This window comes from Chelmon rostratus, chromosome 23 (genome assembly GCF_017976325.1).
Source record: "Chelmon rostratus isolate fCheRos1 chromosome 23, fCheRos1.pri, whole genome shotgun sequence".
Lineage (NCBI taxonomy): Eukaryota > Metazoa > Chordata > Actinopteri > Chaetodontiformes > Chaetodontidae > Chelmon > Chelmon rostratus.
This window is the reverse complement of record NC_055680.1, coordinates 14,421,137-14,439,994: the sequence shown is the minus strand read 5'-3', so window position 1 is coordinate 14,439,994 and position 18,858 is coordinate 14,421,137. Positions and strand designations below refer to the sequence as shown.

The window sequence follows — 18,858 nt, the reverse complement described above, 5'->3', positions numbered from 1 at the left end:
TCCGGATGTCGTAAAGAATGGAAAGCAAGAAGAAGGAAAAAGCAATGAAAAGATGATGAAGGGGTGATGAAGAGTCTCATGCACAGATAAGCTGGAGCTACATGTCGTACAGACTGCAACCTTTTACCTCTTAGTGCAATTAAAACACTCCAGAAATTATAAGACGCCCTTAAATATGAGAATGCAGTAATATGAACCTTGTGTTGGGATCTTGCTTGCAAGACAGTTGATGTGCCGACTGTGCCTGTATGGCGTATGACTAGTCATGCTCATAAAAAACTGCATAGATATAAGCAAATAATTATAGTACCCCGTGGAGTTTTGACCAGGAGTGGTAATGTGCAGCACTGTTTAATATAAGGGTCCCTGTTGCTAACTACAAACATGCTCAAACAGGCGTGATTCACATACCCTCCAACTCTGAATAAAACAAACCTGCTCAGAATCAGACAACTTTGCACTTACCAGAATGTGACTCCGCCTCCCGTCGCGCAAGATAGCCTCCTCCCCACACCTCCGCCCTCTGTGGCAAGTTAACACGTCCAAAGCCTGAGCACTGAGCACACAGAGACAACACTCACCCACTGCAACCATCGTAACTGCAATGTAATTCACTGAAATTCAAACTGTGATTCCTGACACAACCTGTCATTGAAAGAATGTAATCACATCTCACTATTGCATTAAAAATGATATAGTTACAGAGTGATGTATTACAAAATCAGACAAAAAATATACTTATAAAGGTGAGAGAGAACACAACACCAGCTTGCTACTGACTTTATTTACACATATACGAATATGAAAGTGATTATTTTTAATCAAATCACTGATATTTAGAAGATACTAAGATCCTTTGTCACACTTCTTAATTTCATTCTTAAAGTCAAAGTCAAAGTCAGCTTTATTGTCAATTCTGCAGTATGTACAGGACAAACAGAGAATCGAAAATTGTGTTACTCTTCAACCTTTTGTGACAGGACATATATTAAAAAAGAGATAAATAAAAACTGTACAATCTAAATAAAAACTGTACAAATAAGTAAAAACTGTACAAACTAAGTAAAAAAACTGTACAATCTAAACAATGAGACATTGAGAATGTAATAGTGCAAGTGTAAACGGTAGTGCAAAAAGAATTAGCTTAACAACTGGTGGTGAATTTTTTAGGAATGAAATTAAGAAGTCTTTCTCTCAATTTCACATTTTGTCATCGACATGCCAGTTTATTCAACGTATTGTGTATTGTGTGTAATGTGCTCCTAAGTAATTACAGCAACCCATTACAAAGTAAGTAACAGCTATTTGACTCGCAAAGAGCTGCTCTGCTACACTGAACTATGTGTATCATTTATCACCCAGTCATTCAGCATTTACCGTCAAAGAAAGGATGTACTTTTTAAACTCACTGAAGCAGGTACACTGAAATGCAAGCTCACACACATCAGTAAACTTGACAAACAAGAGAGTGTGTTTTATTTGAATAAACCTGTAACTGATACACTTAAAACAAATAACTGGTTTATCTTTGTTTAATCTTGCAATTTTGTGATGGTGATGGCTGAGCGCACATGCTCCTCTTCAGTGACACCCTGATTAGGCTCACTTACATACACCTGGCCAGTACAAGCACAGGTAAAGTAAACTTTATAGTCTCCAGAGACAAAAATAAGTTGACATAAAACAGTCATTCTTAATCAAATTCTATTGAAGGGCGAGACAGAACACCACGCCAGTTGGCCCTAACACACCGTACAGGCTTCTTTTACACATGTACTTAATTTAATCAATATTTAACTATGTGATAATCTTTGCTTGTAAAGAGCAGCAACCATGGATCAGTTATCTTAGTCTTTATTACCAAACAATGATGACCCCTCCTAAGTTCCTGGGTCATCAGTATTACTGTGCCAACATGACACAAACGCAAACACAGAGCAGACACGTTGGCATTTCTCATTGACGTGCCGGTTAATTCTGACATGTTCACCTGTAATGGTAAATATTGCTGTGAAATTACATATAAAATGGTCAAACTTACTTTAATCGGAATTAAGTGCGCTCCACTGTTATGTATAACAACTTGCTTGCCGTGATTCGTTTGGTGAACAGATGTTTGTCACTTTAAAGTATGCATAACAGGCCTTAGACAATCTGTGTCATATTTCTTAGACTCGTCAAAGAAATCAGAAAGGAAACAGTCCAATAGTCAACAATCAAGTTTTGCAGACACTTGCAATTGTGTGGGACAATGCAAAGGATTCACAGAGGACAATGTGCTAGACTAAGCAAAGGGTCAGAGGACAGAGTTCACCGTACTGATCCTAAATAGGAAGAATCTTTCTTTGAGTTTCTCTGGCACTGTGTAAACATTAACATGCGGAGTGGACAGTGGAGACACAACGGTGTTCACACTGGTGCCTATCATGGTCTCCAGCTCACCGCTTGTGTTCAGATTTCCTTACTGCCTACGTCACTTCCACCAGATGCTCAAAGGGCTCAGTCATCACATGTTGCCATGTTTGTTTCACACTGGCAAACATCTAACCAAGACAGCGAAACTGTGTCTAGAGCTAATATACATGTATGGGCTCTTCCAATTGTTGAGATTGACAGGACAAACTCATTTGAGACTTGCAGACGAGCGTAGGACGAGAGAGGAACTTGTACTCCATGTACATCAGTGCTCCTCTCCACCACCCTGTCCTGCATTGATGTGGTATCTTCCTGTTACGTCCTTGTTGGGTATATGTACACATACGCCCCAGACGTATGTGTGTCTGATGTCAGGTGTAAACAGTGTCTCTGTGTTGGACTTGTGGCTACAGAAGGATTTGCCTGAGCATAGAGACTAGACTTGTCAATTGCTAGGTTGGTGGGGACCTGTCATAATTTCACCAAGTCTGGTTCTGCACTACTGGTGTATAAATCCTGCAGATTGGGGAATGTAAATCTGATGGTACCCTCAGTCAATCGCGCTACGTTTTCTTTGACCCTGGGAGAGCAGTTCCCAAACCAGTTAATGATGCTCTCTTTTAGGATGTTTTCCACAGCACTAAAGTCAAAGATCCCACAAAAAAAGAGTCTACTCCCGCGTGTCCTGTTGATCCTCAGGGGTATGCAGTTCCTCTGTTGCTTCTGTCCAGAATCCTGAACCAGCTCCTTGGTTTTGATAATGTTCAGTAAAAGGTCGGTAGCCTTGCACCACAGTGAGTCCACAAAGTCCCACTTTTTCTAGATAGGCCTTCTCATCATTGTTGGATGGAGCTGGAGCTGTTTCTTGCCATACAACTATGTGTGAACAAACTGTAGAGCATTGCAGTAAGACAACCTTGAGGGGCAACTTGAGGACTTGAGAATTAGTGGATGAAGGTCAGACTGCATACATACATTTTCCGGTGTCCTTTTTACTGGTAAAGAAACTGTTCTTTGTTCAAGTTGCTTGGTAGACAGGAGCGAACATAGTCCTTAATCAACCTAAGAAAGCACTCCATGACCACAGAAGTTGCGGCTCTGGGGAAATAGTTGTGCAGCTAGGATGAGGAAGTGCTCTTAAGCACAGGGACAATAGTGAACCAATTGAGGAAGACAGAGGTTGAGTGAACACAGAAGTTATGGTGATACATCCATGATGATTGTCTGGGCCGGCTGCCATCCCGGTATCCAGGTATTCTTCTGCTTCAGAACTCGCCTCATTTCATGCTCTCAGAAGTTAGTAGATCTTCTGCCAGAGCGGCTGAAAAAAGAAGCAAATCCTTTTTGTTGGCCATCTATCTTAATGGGTAGCCATGTTCTCAGTTGTTGTATGCTAACAAACTTGCACTGCCTCTTCCCTGTGTGCAATTCTTGTACTACTTTTGGTCCCCGGGTGCCAAAGAACTAAAAGAATGGCAAACTATTGTTTGGAAATGGATATCTGATCCATTTTTGCTTCAGTAGACTCAGCAAACACCCTCACTGGACAAATATGAGATTGTTTCTGAAATTCTGTCATGTGCATTCAGGTTTGCATGTTATGTGTGTATTGTCAGTACGTGTGTCCGCAATTCCTGGTTCTGACACGACAGGATGGCACAATATGTAACTGTATTTAAGAGCCACGCTTTCTCATGTCAAATACATCTTCGAGGTAGGACACCGAGCAAGAAGACGAGAAGATAATTCCGCAAGAGGTTGGTGATAAACTTTCATTATATTCTGTCCTATCTTTAATGGACTGACAGCCACTAGGATTCATAGTTTCTACGTCTACTACTTTTTATCAAAGGTTGACTTTAACACCTGCAGAACTTCACCATGAAGATGTTGGCTGTGTCTATACTTGTCATTGCCATGATGGTTCTGACTCAGGCCAATTGTGAGTATGAGTGTTCAGGCAGGTTTTGTGTGAGATTATTCTGAATATTGTGTATAAGGGAGACAAGACAAAGAAAGAGAGCCAGAGATTGAATCCAGTTGTTGTGCTCAAACAAGCAACAAAAGTCACTTATTGTTATTTTTAACTGTCCAGCTACTCAAAAAGCAGATTCCGCTTCGCCAACAGTTGCAGAAAGTAAGAGCATTTTTTTCTTCACATTTGTATCAAAGCACACAAAAAAAATATGTCTTCACATTGAAAGAACAACAATGAAAAACAGTCACTTACGGTGACGGTGACGGTGGTTAATGTTTTTTTTTTTTTTTTCAGAAGAAGAAGAATCTACAGCCGCATCTAGTAGGTGCAATTTTTCTCAGATTTCTATTAAAGCACGTCACACTTTGTTATGTATGTTGTAGTTTTTCATTTACTTTGACATTAGTTAAAAAAAAAAAAAGACTCACTGTTTCGTGACTCACTGTCCAGATCCTGACTCAGATGATGAGGAACCTGGGAGCGAATCAGAAGGTGAGTGCAACGACACATTAACGTTACGAGAAAGAGAGACTTTGTGCTCTCCTGCCACCACAAACTAACACAGACAAAGAAACGAACAATGTGCATCTGCTTTAACTGTCTTTAACCTCCGTGACCACACTGACTCACTGCAAGGTAGGCCTTCACAAACTCATGGCACGTGAATAAATAAATTTAACATTTTGGAAAAGAGAGTGTTCAGTTTTTTTTTAGTTTGTAGAGTTGGATAAGAAGGTTGATGCTGCTCTTGTGCTTAGCTTAACTTAGCTTAGCTTGCTGGAAACAAGGGGAAACAGCAGCTGGCTCTGTCCAGAGGTTTAAAAAAATCATCCTGTCAGCATCTCCAAAGATCAGTAAAAAAAATGAGAATATTAAAAAAAAAAAATTAAAAAAGTTTATTGACTTTGACCGACTTCTTGATTTCTAGGTGTCTTTTGTCATTGTTAAACTTCTGTTGTATGGATTAAACAAAGAAGACATAGCGAGTGAAATATAGAGCTTTAGAGATGCTTGTAGGTGGGCCTTTTAGCCTTTGGACATTGCCAGGCTAGCTGTTTCCAGCAGGTTAAGCTAAGCTAACTCCCTGCAGGTTCTAACTACATGGCTAGCATATAAGTAGAAAAGTGGTGTCAGTCTTCTCACATAAGTCCCAGAAAAACTGCAAATAAGTTAATTTCCCCAAATATCTAACTTTAAAAATATATAAGGGGAGCCAGATGATAAGGGGGCTATTGACAATGTAGCTTGTATAATGTAAGATAGTACTGTTCACTGTTTACAAATGCAACAAAATTCACTGTGATAGCCATAGTTTTTCCTTTATTGTTCCATTTTTGTTTATTCACCATCACTGTCACTAATATGTCAAATTGTCACATTTTTCAGAGGACGAGGATGAATCAGACTCACCCGCTGAAGAAAGTGAGTCCAGTTTTCTTCAGATTTTTGCTAAAGCTATTCTGTCGACACACAGCTAACAGGCTTCAAGGGGAAGTTGAATGCTCTTGACGCGAGTGACAGCTACGAAGTTATAGCGTAAAAATATCACATTCAAGTGATACGTAAATAGGTGTTCTTGTAAATGTCGCAAAATAATTCACAAAAAGTTAACCAGTTTAAAAATGCTAATAGAAATGGTACTGGCATACATGCAGCTGGAAAGCTATCAAATAGCTACTACAAGAGGACACACCATAGCTACTCATAGCTAGCTTAACAGCAATTTTTGCATGTAAATAAACTAAATATTTAAATGTAAGACAACAGAATACGTTAGATGATATACACTTTGTTATCATGCCTGCTTGTATTACACCCTTGAATGTTATGTACACAGAGATAAATCCTATGCATTTATATGACAAAAATGACAAGATGTAAATCCCCAGTCAATAAATGTATTCTCTGTGACTTTCCATCTCAAGATGCAGAGAGTGGAAATGAGACCCAGGGTCAGTAGATGTTATTTTCCAGATCATTACAACATTTATTTGGAATTCATCTTAAATAGAGAGTCAACATTTCCCTGACTTCTCTGTTTGCCCTCAGCAAAACATGAAGTTGCCAAGAGATCCCTTGGTTGCCGCTGTGGTTGGACTCGGTACGGAAGACGCTGCTTCCGTTACTTTCCAGCAGCCAAGACTTGGGCTTTGGCTCAGGTAATCAGGATGATTCGAGTACAGACAGCTTCTTCACTGTGTTTATTCTGCATGACTTGACTGGCACACGTAATTCGCATCGTCCTCTGATTTTTCATATTACTCAGGTTATGTTTTTGTCCTTGGCAACTCCATTCACCCTGTTTATCTCCATTGTAGAGACACTGTCAGGCATACGGTGGAAACCTTGCATCTGTGCATAACAGGAATGAGGATTACTTGATTAGGCGCTTGGCACGCAACAGAATAGCATGGATTGGATTGTCTGATGCACAGCAGGTAAATTAAACAAGGTCTGAGAGGTATTTAAGCAATACCTTTTCATTACTTACACAATATTTTGAAATATTTTGTCTTCTAGGAACGTTATTGGTTCTGGATTGATGGTACACGTGTCAACTATGCAGCCTGGAGTCGTGGACAGCCCGACAACCACGGCAGAAAGCAGCACTGTGCACGAATTAACTGGGGAGGTAAATGACAAGATAGTGTTGACCTTTGAAGCATAGCGTGTGAGTGTTGTAGATGAAAATTAAAAAAGCATTGAAAAATATATCCATTGATTTTTAGAAATGATAAACGGCACTTTTTGTTGTTAATGTAGAATAGTTGACAGACACTGCTGAGAAAAGAATGTTTTTCTCAGTCATAAATGTGTTTTAAATCACAAAATTTGCAAAACATAATATTACATCACTGATGTACAGTATACCATACTATAATTGAATAATATACATACTGTTATTATCATTATTATTATTAAATATAAAAATACCATACGGTTGTGATGACAACAGCTAACAGTTTTTGTCTGTAACTGTGCATGATTATACTGTTAAAGAGAGAAATATTAAGCGTCCCTGGATAAATGATCAGTCTGTATAGTTTTAGGACCGAGGTCTCATTACGGTGTCGGGTTTTGGTTTGTGCCCAGCTGACTGACTCTTGTGTCTTCGGTACTCACAGGTGCAAAGCGCTGGGATGACTGGTATTGTGTCTACCGTCACGGATATGTCTGTGCAAAGAGGGTGTGATTCCTGGACAAAGACAAAAGCACAAAGGGCCTGTCAAAATGACACCGGCTTTATATCTCAAATCAAATGTGCATTTCCTTGCTATTGTTGTAGCGCTGCTTTAGCAACAAGGGACGCAAACAGGAGCTGCCTCTTAAATAAGAGCAGATTGAATGGTAATGAAAAGAATCCTTTTAGCACAACTTTATTCTTCAATCTTTCATGTATCATGCATAATTAATCATTAAAATGTTCAAGCATTAAAACGAGCTTGTTTGTGAGTTTGTGTACCATTTTAATCGGTGTAAATCCTGCATCTCAAAGAGCTCCATAAGATGAGTAGAGTTTACGAATACCTTGTGGAAACGTTGACAGAATTCAACTACAAGATTACATTTTCGAACTCTGCAATCCCATTGTGATGTGACACAACTGTCAGAAAAAGGAACATCTGCAATGCTACTGTAAATCAACCAACTCTCTCCAAAGCATGCTAAACACCATTTGTTCTTGCTTAAAAGTGCCAGAAATAAAAATGAACACATGCATAATTAAGTACTGAACTGCTACAGCTTGTATGACTAAGCCCAAAGTTTGCATGGGACTAGTACTGTATTACTAGGTGACCTTACGTGTTATAGAAATACCCCCACTCACACACACACACACCTGCGTTCGAACGCATTCGCACAGAATAAACGAAGTCTGTATTTTACTTGAATTTACTGACATTATTCTCGGGATATGATGCTATGGTGTCACGACTCTGCATAACATCCTGAACAACAAGAGTAATGAGCTTCCTGAACGTGCACGCAAATGGTAATTAGATGACCTGTGCAATTACAAATTACTAGAGGTTACATTAGGCAATATTTCAAACTGCTAAAGTTTCATTAATGCCAATTTTTATGTCTAATTGTCAGGTTCAAGAAATTTAAAACTGCAGTAACATATTTTCGCCACTTGGAGGCAGCGGAAACACAACCGTGACTTGTCAGTGGTTAAATGCTCCACTGTGTTTACCAGCTAGTGGCTAACTGTCTGCAGTTTAGTGCTGAACAGGTAGTGAACAATGGATTGGAGTGTTTTCACTGGAAAGCAGCTTCCTGCTGTAATAATACACCTGCTTGCAATGAAGCATACAGTTGATCTCTTTAAGGTTTATGTCCTGGACACAATTCCAGGGAAAAGCAAACAATGACAATCTCATCTCATACCCAATAGTAATTAAAGCCAGATGTCAAATGGAATGTTAAAAATTAACAGGTCATCTTTAAACCACATAAAAGCAGTCGGAGGGATCACCTCAATCAGCGTTTCGGTGACTGAACGACTTTGAATCAACTCGGAAGATGAATTTCAGCACCTTGTTGTTTGTTTCGCTGTTCTGTGGCCTGATTTTGGCCCAGGATGGTGTCAATGCTCCTGAAACGGGAAAAATCAGTAAAAGACACCAATGCTTTCCTGACATGTGCAAGGTCCTGCAAGAGTTTCATGCTATGAAACAAAAACTGGGAGTTTTGGAAACCAGGCTGAAGAACAGTGAAAACCAGATCCTTGAACTGCAGAACATAGGTAAAGTGAAACTTTTGCTCTGATTGCTTCAAAAACTTCACTGAAGAATTATTTTCGGTAATTAAATTAACAAATGGCACAGTGTGGAAATATGTGTACAAAATAATGAGATTACAATGTTTTGCTTTACATAGAAAGAACCAAGGTCATATTCAGCGCAGCAACAGGTGGGAATGGAGCCCTCGGACCCTTCAACACAGACACAACTTTAGTCTACAGAGCAGTAAAAACCAACATCGGCAAAGCTTACAATCAAGCCACAGGTGAGTACAGTTCTGACATTTTCTATAATTTATTTACAAATAAATAGGTAAAATGTATGCAGACATACCAAAGCATGATTGAATATTGTAGGCTTTAAGTTCAAAGCAAGATTTCCAGGCAGGTGAGGTCTTCATCTTCAGTAACCGACAGTTTTCACCAGATGTGTCGTGCAGTGCAGGAAAAACCTTTTTCTCTTATTTCATTTTACCTCAAGATCTGACACAATACAGGAAATGACCGAAAACTGTCAAGACAGCCTTACCAGTAGTTTTCTTATTTTCTGTCTTAGACATTTGAGGCCAATTGCGAAGTCATCTGGGCTTCGTCCCACAGTACACACAACCTCTAGTCTTTAAAGAAGAACCATAAAAAATGGACTCGTTATTTTCACTCAGAATTTGAATTAGCTGATTCTATCGAAACGGGCGATCTGAATATTTAGAGGAGTAATTATAGAAAAAATGCCAGAAATGTAAATATTTTAATTAAATGCAACCACTGTATGCACAGGTTGAATGCCATCATAGTGTCAGTAAACCGGTCATCAGTAAATGAACTGGTTACAGATATTTATCACTTGGAATGCTTTTATTTTTTGGTTGTGTGTGTATTTCATTGCTACAGTATGTTGCCATAAATACACAGCACTGTCAGTGTAATCCACCCAGTTTCAAAAACACATGGAATGAAATGTTGTTTCCACAGGTATCTTCACTGCACCTGTCAAAGGCATTTACTACTTCACTTTCTTCTATCATGCTGGAGGAGCTCAACCTGCGCGTCTATTCCTCATGAGGAACAAACAGATAGTTGCAGCGACCTCTGACCACAGTACATCCTATGATGGGGCTGATAATGGAGGCAATGCCGTGTTCTTGCAGCTGCAGCGAGGGGACCATGTGTATGTGCGCTTGTGCGCACATACACATGTTTGGCAAAATGATGCAATCACCACCTTCAGTGGTTTTCTGGTCGGTCAGGTTTGAAAACCAGTGAATAAAGATATGATTCGTTCATTACAGTTGCACTTTTAACTCATCTGAAATGATCTACGTATTTTAAAATTCTATAATGAGTTGATTTTAATTTCTTCAAATTATTACAACCTGTCTAAAAGCTACTGCCGCTTACAATTTGGATGTGTACAATGCAATAGATTTGGGATTTTCAGACTGGAAAGCTACATCAGAATCAGTAATAACACCTCATCTCTGAGCCAATTGTTTATCTAATTTTGTCTTAAACAAATCAATTAATTGATTACAACTCTGTATCTCATCAAAGAAGCATTTCTCTGTTCATCTGACTTTCTTTGTGTGTGTTTTTAATTAAATCTCAAAAATGAGAATCCAAAAGCGGTGTGCAGACCATGTGGGTTGCTATCTTTTGATTAAACCAATAAAATTTCTTCATTCATGCAACGTATTTGCATCATTTACAATATGAATTAAAAAATGTCTCAGATACAGTACAGAAATGGAACAAGCAATTACTAACATGCTGAAAGTAGGATATGAGTATTGTTTCAATGTAAATAAAAGCTAAATTTGTGTTTCCAGCCATGATTATATTATAGATATTATAGAGGCCTCAAACAGAGGACACATGGTCTGTCTATTGAGACAACTTGTAGGGTAGAAACAGCAATCTCTGCTGGCCAAGCAAGTGCTGTGAAGCACTGTCCAGTTTACATACTGCATTAAAAACATTCCAAAAGTAAAACAGCATATAAACATAAAAATACACAATGTAAAATCATGTGTGTTTTAATTTCAAGCCTTCATCAATACGCCGTGTCCTCGGGTTTTCACTCAGATCCAATCAGGATAGAGGCGTACAAGTGCCCTCCCTAGCTCCACCCTCTTGTCCAAATATGGTCATCTCTGGCTCCATAAAATTAGCTACTGCCAAACTTGAGACTTGAAAACGGAAGTCCACAAACCAATTGGTGACATTGTGTTGACCCAATCCACTAGTTATTACACAGCATATGGATCTGACACAATACAGAGAACTGTATTGCTTGTGTCACTTCTTCAGTGACCTGGGCAGATATTGGATAGATTGCTATGAAAAACGGTTCAGACATTCAAAGTCCCCAGAGGATGAATTGTGATACCCTTTATTCCTCATCATCATCTGGTCAAATTTTCATTTTGTCCAACCAAACCCACAAAACTTGTGACATCGCCATCAGCCTCAGATGTACTTTGTTAATTAGCCATGTACAGATTTAATTGCAACAGTATGTCCTTATACATGGAGCACTTTCAGCGTGACCCATCCCCTTTTAAAAATTCTACCCAAGGTGGATTCAAGGACTTCCACAAAGCTGTGTCAGTTATTGGAATAACATGTTGCTTCCACAGGTACCTGTCACAGGCATTTACCATTTGGGTTCACAGTGCAGAATGCAGCCTCACCACAGCTCTGTGTCTGACTCTTTGGCATTGTAAGAAGCTCGGACATGTTGACAAACATAGAGTAAAGATATGGTTCATAACAATATTGGATAACAATTTTCGCAGATCTGAAACTGAGCCTCATCGTTCATTTTAATTCATTCCAGTTATTCCAGCTGTTCTAATGCAGGATAAAAAATGTTCATACAGTAAAATCTGGCTGCACACAAGTTGTAGCTTTTAATAAATAAAAGTGGCGTGCACTGGGGGGGGGGGGCAGGGGGGGCAACCGCCCTCTCGTGGCCCAGTTTTTGAAAAACGCGCGCCAAAGTGCCCTCCTGGACTCCAAAACGCGTGCTAAAGTGCCCTCTTGGACTCCAAAACGCGTGCTAAAGTGCCCTCTTGGGAGCCAAAACGCGTGCTAAAGTGCCCTCATGGGAGCCAAAACGCGTGCTAAAGTGCCCCCTGGGAGCCAAAACGCGCACTAAAGTGCCCTCTTGGACTCCAAAACGTGTGCTAAAGTGCCCTCTTTGGAGCCAAAACACGCGCTGAAGTGAGAATTGATAACATCTCATATTTGAGCTTAGTTTCTCTTGTTTTTCTTCTCAAACACAATAACATGAGGCCTTCCAGACTTTCAGAATGAATGCATTTATTGTCCCTGTGTAGACTTTTGATATTTTTTTGTGTTTTTTTCCCATTAAAACTATAAAGTGAGAATGCAGAAGTGGTAAATAAGCTACGTGGTTTGCTATCTGTTTATGAAACAAATTAAATTTCCACATGTGTAAAATGTTTACTGTATATGGTGCAATATTTGCATCATTTATAGCATACAGAATTTCAAAACTCAATAGATGGATGAATAGATGATACTGTGGACTGGTGGTGGAAGCGGTAGAAGGTTCCCACAGGACTGGAGGGAGTGGACGACAGCATTCATCAGCTACTTTCTGATGCTCTGTCATACATGATCACTCCATTAAAAAACTGTTAGAAGTCAACAGAGATCTTGACTCAATGGCAACATCAGGAATATTGATTATTGATTGCATTTATTTGATATCATGCAAAGCAAAGCAGCTTCACAAAATTTCGGGTAATGGAGAAAGTATACAAAAATGAAAAAAAGATTAGTTTGTCTCTCAGAGGATTATACACAATTGTATGAATTTGACTAATAAAAGGACAAGTTGAACACAGACAAGTGACCTATTGACCGTGAGGTTAGTTGGCGTTCAGGAAACAATCGTACGTAGGGATCGTAAAGACGTTTTAGCTGAAAATGTTCATCTGTGTCTGAACCTGGGTTAACACTTAGATCCAAACTGAACTGTACTGTCACTTTAACTGTAACTTATAGTCACCACCTCTGTGCATGAATACAAAATGTTGCAGGACGTGCCTCAAAGATGTGACAGAAACATCATAATGTAGCTCAAGAACAAAAGCACATATTAATGTGTTTTATGTAAGCAAAGAAAAGGCTTCATTGAGCAAAGCTTGACAGAGGTTTTAGATGTCAGGCCAATAATGAGCCTGACAGCTTGAATCCACTACTGACCCTGCAAACCTTGGTCTATTCTAGTGAAGTCTGCAGATTCTAGTATGTTTGTTTGGCTTTCGGTTGGTGGATCCCCCAAAATGCGAAGGGAGGCACTGGTTGTGGATTCTGTCGCAAGCCACAATGACAAACTTGACCCTTCTCAGCACCCTTTTAACCTTGCACTTCCATTTATTGCTGACCGTGACGTCATACACCAGCATGGGGGAGTCACTCACGCACAGGTCGCCTCGGTGAGCATAAAACAGCCGACCCCAGCCATTGCAGATCTGCACGACACGTGTCTGATCCCTCCTCTCGATGAAGGTGTGGTGGCCTCTGTTGCACAGTCCGTATTTCAGCAGGTACCTGTGTGATGAGATCAGTACTTCAGTGCGCAGTTAGTGATGTTGATGAAGTACTAACGAGTTCTGTGACACTTGGGTCTTTGAAACATGTCCATAAAGCAGCATAAACGTGTTAAATGAGGAAATGGTTGTGCATGAGTGGAAACAGTCTTCACAAATGCTATCAGTGCCATCTAACTGGCGAGCATTTCACAATGAACTGATTGACTTAACCTTCACTCACTTTCTCCATTCACACTTCAGCCCTCTGTTAAAGGACTGTTGCAGGATGTGCCTCGAAACGAATGTTTTGTATGCATGGATGTGATTGTTCCTCTGACAAGGATGTGGTTGGTGTTCGTCAGCGAGGGCGAGAGCGACCACGGCGGCGATCAGTAGAACGATGTTCATCTTGTCTAGGGTGGGAGACAGAACGAGTTCTTGCATGTTAATTTGTGGTTTAAAAACATATAATTAACACCCACCACATGCAAAATCAAAAGGTGATAGAATGTGAATGATGCATTTCATTATTTCATACACAGACTTTGTCTTGTTCTACTTTTAAATCTCTGTGTCTCAGTTATTTGTGCATTTCGGCTGAAAATAAATATTACTTCAGAGCGTACTTCTCGCTCAAGGCTGTTTTCAGTGATTAGTTTTTCCTATATTTACCCCTGCACAACTTGTAAAGAGCTGTGTTGGATGCAATCTGACTCAAAACAAGAGTAGCATGAAAACAAAGTAGGAGATTACTTTATTATTGATTAAGTGCCACTGGTGAGGATCAAATTCTGCAAATCTAGAAATAAAGCTTACTAAATTAAAATGAATAATGAGAAATTAGTCGACGCATTTTTCAATGCATTCCTCTTTTTTCTAATCACTCTGTTTAATTAAACTATTCCTTTTTTTTTTTGTCGTTATTTAATTTACTATAAGTCCCCAAAAAAGTCATTTATGTTCCCCCGTTTATCAGATACCACGGCTGCCTCTGTGATTTTGTCAACTTTAAAAAGATAAAAAGACAAAAATTTCTCACCTGCTCTGATCAGCTGCATCTGTGCTGCAAACGTCGTTGCTGCATTTGTCTGGAATCGACACAAGCCCGGACGTTTGGTCCAAAGTCCCTAAACATTTCTCCCTTTTTATGCTAGGCTTAAAAACCTTATGGCCAGGTACAAACAGAGATTTTGTGATACTTTAAGTCAGTGACAGTCTTGTAACATGTTTTTCTTACAAAATTGCCTTTTTAAATGTGTGAAATCATATTTTTTAATAGATTATTGAAATTTATAAATAATACAAACTAATTAGTCATTTAATTGTAAAATACAGTGAAAGTAATTTTACAATAAATATCAGTTTACACTGTATTTCTTATTTACAGGACAAAACTGTAAATTGAGTAACAGTAAATTTATGTAAATTTTACAGTAACATAATGGCAACTCAGCTGCCAGTTCTTTTTACAGTTCACACTGTTTTTTTTATTTACGGTACAAAACTGTAAATTTTAGTGACAGTAAATAGATGTTAATTTTAGAGTAACATAATGGCAACTCAGCTGCCAGTTCTTTACTGTTTTTTTACAGGAAAATTTATTACAGTGTACTTCTAGGTGCTTTCCAAAGGTCACTGGACTTGCTTGCAGTTCTAGAAGATGTTTCGCATCTCATCCAAGAGGCTTCTTCAGTCCTGTCTGGCTGTTGGAGAGTCCCACACATTTATCCACTTGCAGGATCGTTGACCCACCCAGGTATCATGTGAGTCATTCGGGTCACATGAGTCCTGGGGTGAATGGCTGTTAAGATACGTAGGGAGGACTCATTCCAAGTGGCTGATAAGTGTTTCAGTTTGACATGTTTTTTTTTTCCACTCCTCTTTCAATCCATCGTTTTTTCCTGGCCAAACTATGTACATTATTGTCCTAAAGTGAGTGTCCCTTGTCTTTAAGGTGTAGGTGGTCTTGACCTGAGGTGTTGGCTCTCCTGTGTTGTGCCATGCGCTTATGAAGCAGTCTATGCATTCCTTGCTGCATTGCACTGGATACACCACATTGCTCTGCTTGTGCCTGGGTGTTTTGTCCTTCTGGTGGACAAGCTTCTGCCTCAGGGTGTTACTGGACTCAAGGTGCACAGGGATGAGGTGTTTTCTTCTGTGTACCCAAAGGTCCAATTTGTGTAACCACACATTCTAAGTGCTCTCCTGATATGTTTCTTCTTCTGTCCTTGTGGGGACATTCTGAGCCTGGTGGTGGGTTCTGACAACCCCCAGCTTGTTCTTCAGTGGGTGGTAAGAATCAAAGAGCAAATATTGATCTGTGTGTGGGTTTTCTGTATACTTCGATGTTGAGTCTTGTGATCCATGAAAGCTTGCGCTTCCTGATTTCTAATTTTGACCCAGGTGTCATCCACGTACCTAAACCAAATGCTGGGTCCCTGTGAATCAAAGGCATTTCACTGTGTAAGTCAACTCAAACTTTTAAAATGTGTCTGGCAACTTAGAACTGCTACAGCTTGTATGACTAAAGCCCAAAGTTTGCATGGAACTAGTACTGTATTACCAGTTGACCCTATGTGATATAGAAATACCCTGATAAGCCCGTAGGGCTGTCAGGGCTTTCAGGACTCAAAAGCAGAACACAGGACACGAACTGAGGGCGAGCGCAAAGGCTGGTTTTAATAACAAAATACTTTCTCCAAAAGTTGACAACAAAAATCACTTATGCAAAGGCAATAAGGCAGAAGGGCAAAAAACTTAGGACGCTGAGGATCACAGACAAAGACGAACAGGAGACAAGACTCTGGGGTATCTTTAGCTGTGGTAGCAAAGACAACACGGCACATTACGCACAAGACGATCTGGCACAGGACAAAGGGAGACGCGGACTATATATACACGAGGTAACAATGAACAGGTGGAGACAATCAGGGCGGGGTAGACAATCAGACAGGCGGGAAACACACCGGGATGTCAATGGGCCTGAAACGAGAGGAGAGTTAGGTTTCACAATAAAACAGGAAGTGTAAGACAAGATATGATGCTCGTGAACAAAGCACTTAACAGACCTGACAAGACATGACAGTACCCCCCCCCTCTAGGGCCGGCACCGGACCCCCCAGGTTCGTTTCGGTGCTTGTTGTGAAAGTCAGTGATTAAAGTTTTATCGACGATGAAGCTTGCTGGAACCCATAACCATTCCTCGGGGCCGTACCCCTCCCAGTCCACAAGGTACTGGTACCCCCGACCACGTCTGCGCTCCGCTAGGAGCTTCTTGACGGCGTAGACAGGGCCTCCGTTGACCAGACGCGGAGGAGGGGGTGGCGTAGTGGCTGGCACCAGCGGGCTTTCTTGGACCGGCTTGAGCTTGGAGACATGGAATGTGGGGTGTACTTTCATGGACCTGGGGAGTCTCAGACGCACAGACACTGGATTAATAATTTTTGAGACCTCAAAAGGTCCCACAAACCTGGGTGCCACCTTTCGAGAATGCACATGGAGGGGTAGGTCCAGATAGGTCCGTTGATAACCAGACCTTCTGGCCTGGGGTATAGTGGGGCGCTGCTCTGCTGTGGCGGTTCGCCGCTGCTTTCATCTGTGTCTGGCTCTTAAGTAACACCCTTCGCGCAGCCGCCCAGATTCACCGGCAGCGTCTCACCAGGTCATGCGCCGACGGAACGGCGACCTCCTGTTCATTAATTTTGAAAGAGTGGGGGTTGATAGCCGTAGACGCATTGAAAAGGCGACATACCCGTGGATGCCGTGGGAAGGGTGTTGTGCGCGTATTCCACCCAAGTCAGATGATCGCTCCAGGAGGTTTGATTCTGTGAAATCAGGCAGCGGAGGCATGTCTCGAGCTCCTGGTTCATGCGCTCCGTCTGTCCGTTGGACTGTGGGTGGTATCCGGACGTCAGACTCACTGTGACCCCGAGCATCCTGCAAAATTCCCTCCAGAACAAGGAAACAAACTGGGGTCCTCTATCGGACACAATATCCTTAGGCAACCCATGAATGCGGAATACTTCTTTCATCAACACTTCGGCTGTGACTTTGGCTGAGGGCAACTTGGGCAATGGAATGAAGTGTGTCATTTTAGAAAAACGATCCACCACCGTGAGTACGGTGGTGCTACCTTTGGAGGCGGGATGCCCAGTCACGAAGTCGATGGTGAGGTGTGTCCATGGTCGCTGGGGTACGTCCAGCGGGTGCAGGAGTCTGGCGGGGCTTTGTTTTGACGTCTTGTTTCTGCAACAGACTTCACAAGCATGAACATAGTCGAGTATGTCTTTTCTAAGAGTGGGCCACCAAAACCTCTGTTTGACCATGAAGAGTGTGCGTTTAACCCCCGGGTGACATGTGAGTAATGAGTTGTGTGCCCACTGAATTACCTGGGACCACAGCTGCATCGGTACGAACAACCGATCGCTGGGGCACCCTGCCGGGGATGTTAATCCCTCAATGGCTTTTAGCACATTATTTTGCATTTGCCAAGTTACTCCTCCTACCACACAATTTAGTGGTAGGATCGTCTCGGGTTCCTTGGCAGCCGGTTCCAGTTCAAACAAACGAGACAAGGCATCAGGCTCAATATTTTGGGACCCAGGTCTGAAAGAGAGGGTAAACCGGAACCGACTAAAAAACAGAGCCCACCGGGCTTATCTAGAGTTCAGTCTTTTTGCTTTCTTGATATATTCTAGATTCTTATGATCCGTCAGAACTAGGAACGGGTGCTCCGTTCCCTCTAACCAGTGTTGCCACTCTTCTAACGCTGTTTTAATGGGTAACAGTTCCCGGTTACCTAGGTCATATTTCCTCTCTGCCGGGGACAACTTACCCGACAGGTAGGCGCATGGATGGATCCTGTTGTCCTTGTCGCTCCGCTGGGACAGGATGGCTCCAACTCCTTCATTAGATGCATCCACCTCTACCACAAACTGGCGTTGGGGATCAGGAACCATGAGAACCGGTGCTGTGGTGAATGCCTCTTTCAGCTTCCAGAAAGTGGCATCAGCCTCTGCAGACCACTGGAAACTGAACTGAAATTGCGTATGAATTCCCGATAGAAGTTAGCAAATCCCAAAAATTGTTGTAACTTTTTGCGGTTACTGGGATTAGGCCAATCAGCTACAGCCCTCACTTTCTCTGGATCCATCTGC

General features: G+C 41.1%; 2 protein-coding genes across 3 annotated transcripts; both read left to right on the top strand.

Annotated features, from left to right (window-relative positions):
- Positions 1 to 4,101: 4,101 nt before the first annotated feature.
- LOC121626364 (galactose-specific lectin nattectin-like) lies at positions 4,102 to 7,831 on the top strand. Of its 2 annotated transcripts, none has more exons than XM_041964833.1 (11): positions 4,102 to 4,172; positions 4,268 to 4,357; positions 4,511 to 4,552; positions 4,691 to 4,714; positions 4,844 to 4,885; positions 5,780 to 5,815; positions 6,319 to 6,345; positions 6,443 to 6,552; positions 6,712 to 6,831; positions 6,914 to 7,025; positions 7,519 to 7,831. In XM_041964833.1, exons 2-11 carry the CDS (start codon positions 4,297 to 4,299, stop codon positions 7,584 to 7,586), a joined length of 642 nt encoding a protein of 213 aa, XP_041820767.1. In that variant the 5' UTR covers positions 4,102 to 4,172; positions 4,268 to 4,296; the 3' UTR covers positions 7,587 to 7,831. The 2 variants fall into 2 exon arrangements, with proteins under 2 accessions (XP_041820767.1, XP_041820766.1); XM_041964832.1 differs by having other exon boundaries at positions 4,688 to 4,714.
- Positions 7,832 to 7,979: 148 nt separating this feature from the next.
- On the top strand, positions 7,980 to 10,952 carry LOC121626365 (complement C1q-like protein 4). Its single transcript, XM_041964835.1, has 3 exons — positions 7,980 to 9,143; positions 9,278 to 9,406; positions 10,113 to 10,952. Exons 1-3 carry the CDS (start codon positions 8,921 to 8,923, stop codon positions 10,391 to 10,393), a joined length of 633 nt encoding a protein of 210 aa, XP_041820769.1. The 5' UTR covers positions 7,980 to 8,920; the 3' UTR covers positions 10,394 to 10,952.
- Positions 10,953 to 18,858: the final 7,906 nt, after the last annotated feature.

Excerpts from the sequence above, each read along its gene's own strand:
- LOC121626365 (XM_041964835.1), top strand. The coding sequence starts at position 8,921 with ATGAATTTCAGCACCTTGTTGTTTGTTTCGCTGTTCTGTGGCCTGATT. Across the intron at positions 9,144-9,277 it reads CCTTGAACTGCAGAACATAG|AAAGAACCAAGGTCATATTC; the intron begins GTAAAGTGAAAC and ends TGCTTTACATAG. Across the intron at positions 9,407-10,112 it reads AGCTTACAATCAAGCCACAG|GTATCTTCACTGCACCTGTC; the intron begins GTGAGTACAGTT and ends TTGTTTCCACAG.
- LOC121626364 (XM_041964832.1), top strand. The coding sequence starts at position 4,297 with ATGAAGATGTTGGCTGTGTCTATACTTGTCATTGCCATGATGGTTCTG. Across the intron at positions 4,553-4,687 it reads TTCGCCAACAGTTGCAGAAA|AAGAAGAAGAATCTACAGCC; the intron begins GTAAGAGCATTT and ends TTTTTTTTTCAG. Across the intron at positions 6,832-6,913 it reads GATTGTCTGATGCACAGCAG|GAACGTTATTGGTTCTGGAT; the intron begins GTAAATTAAACA and ends TTTGTCTTCTAG.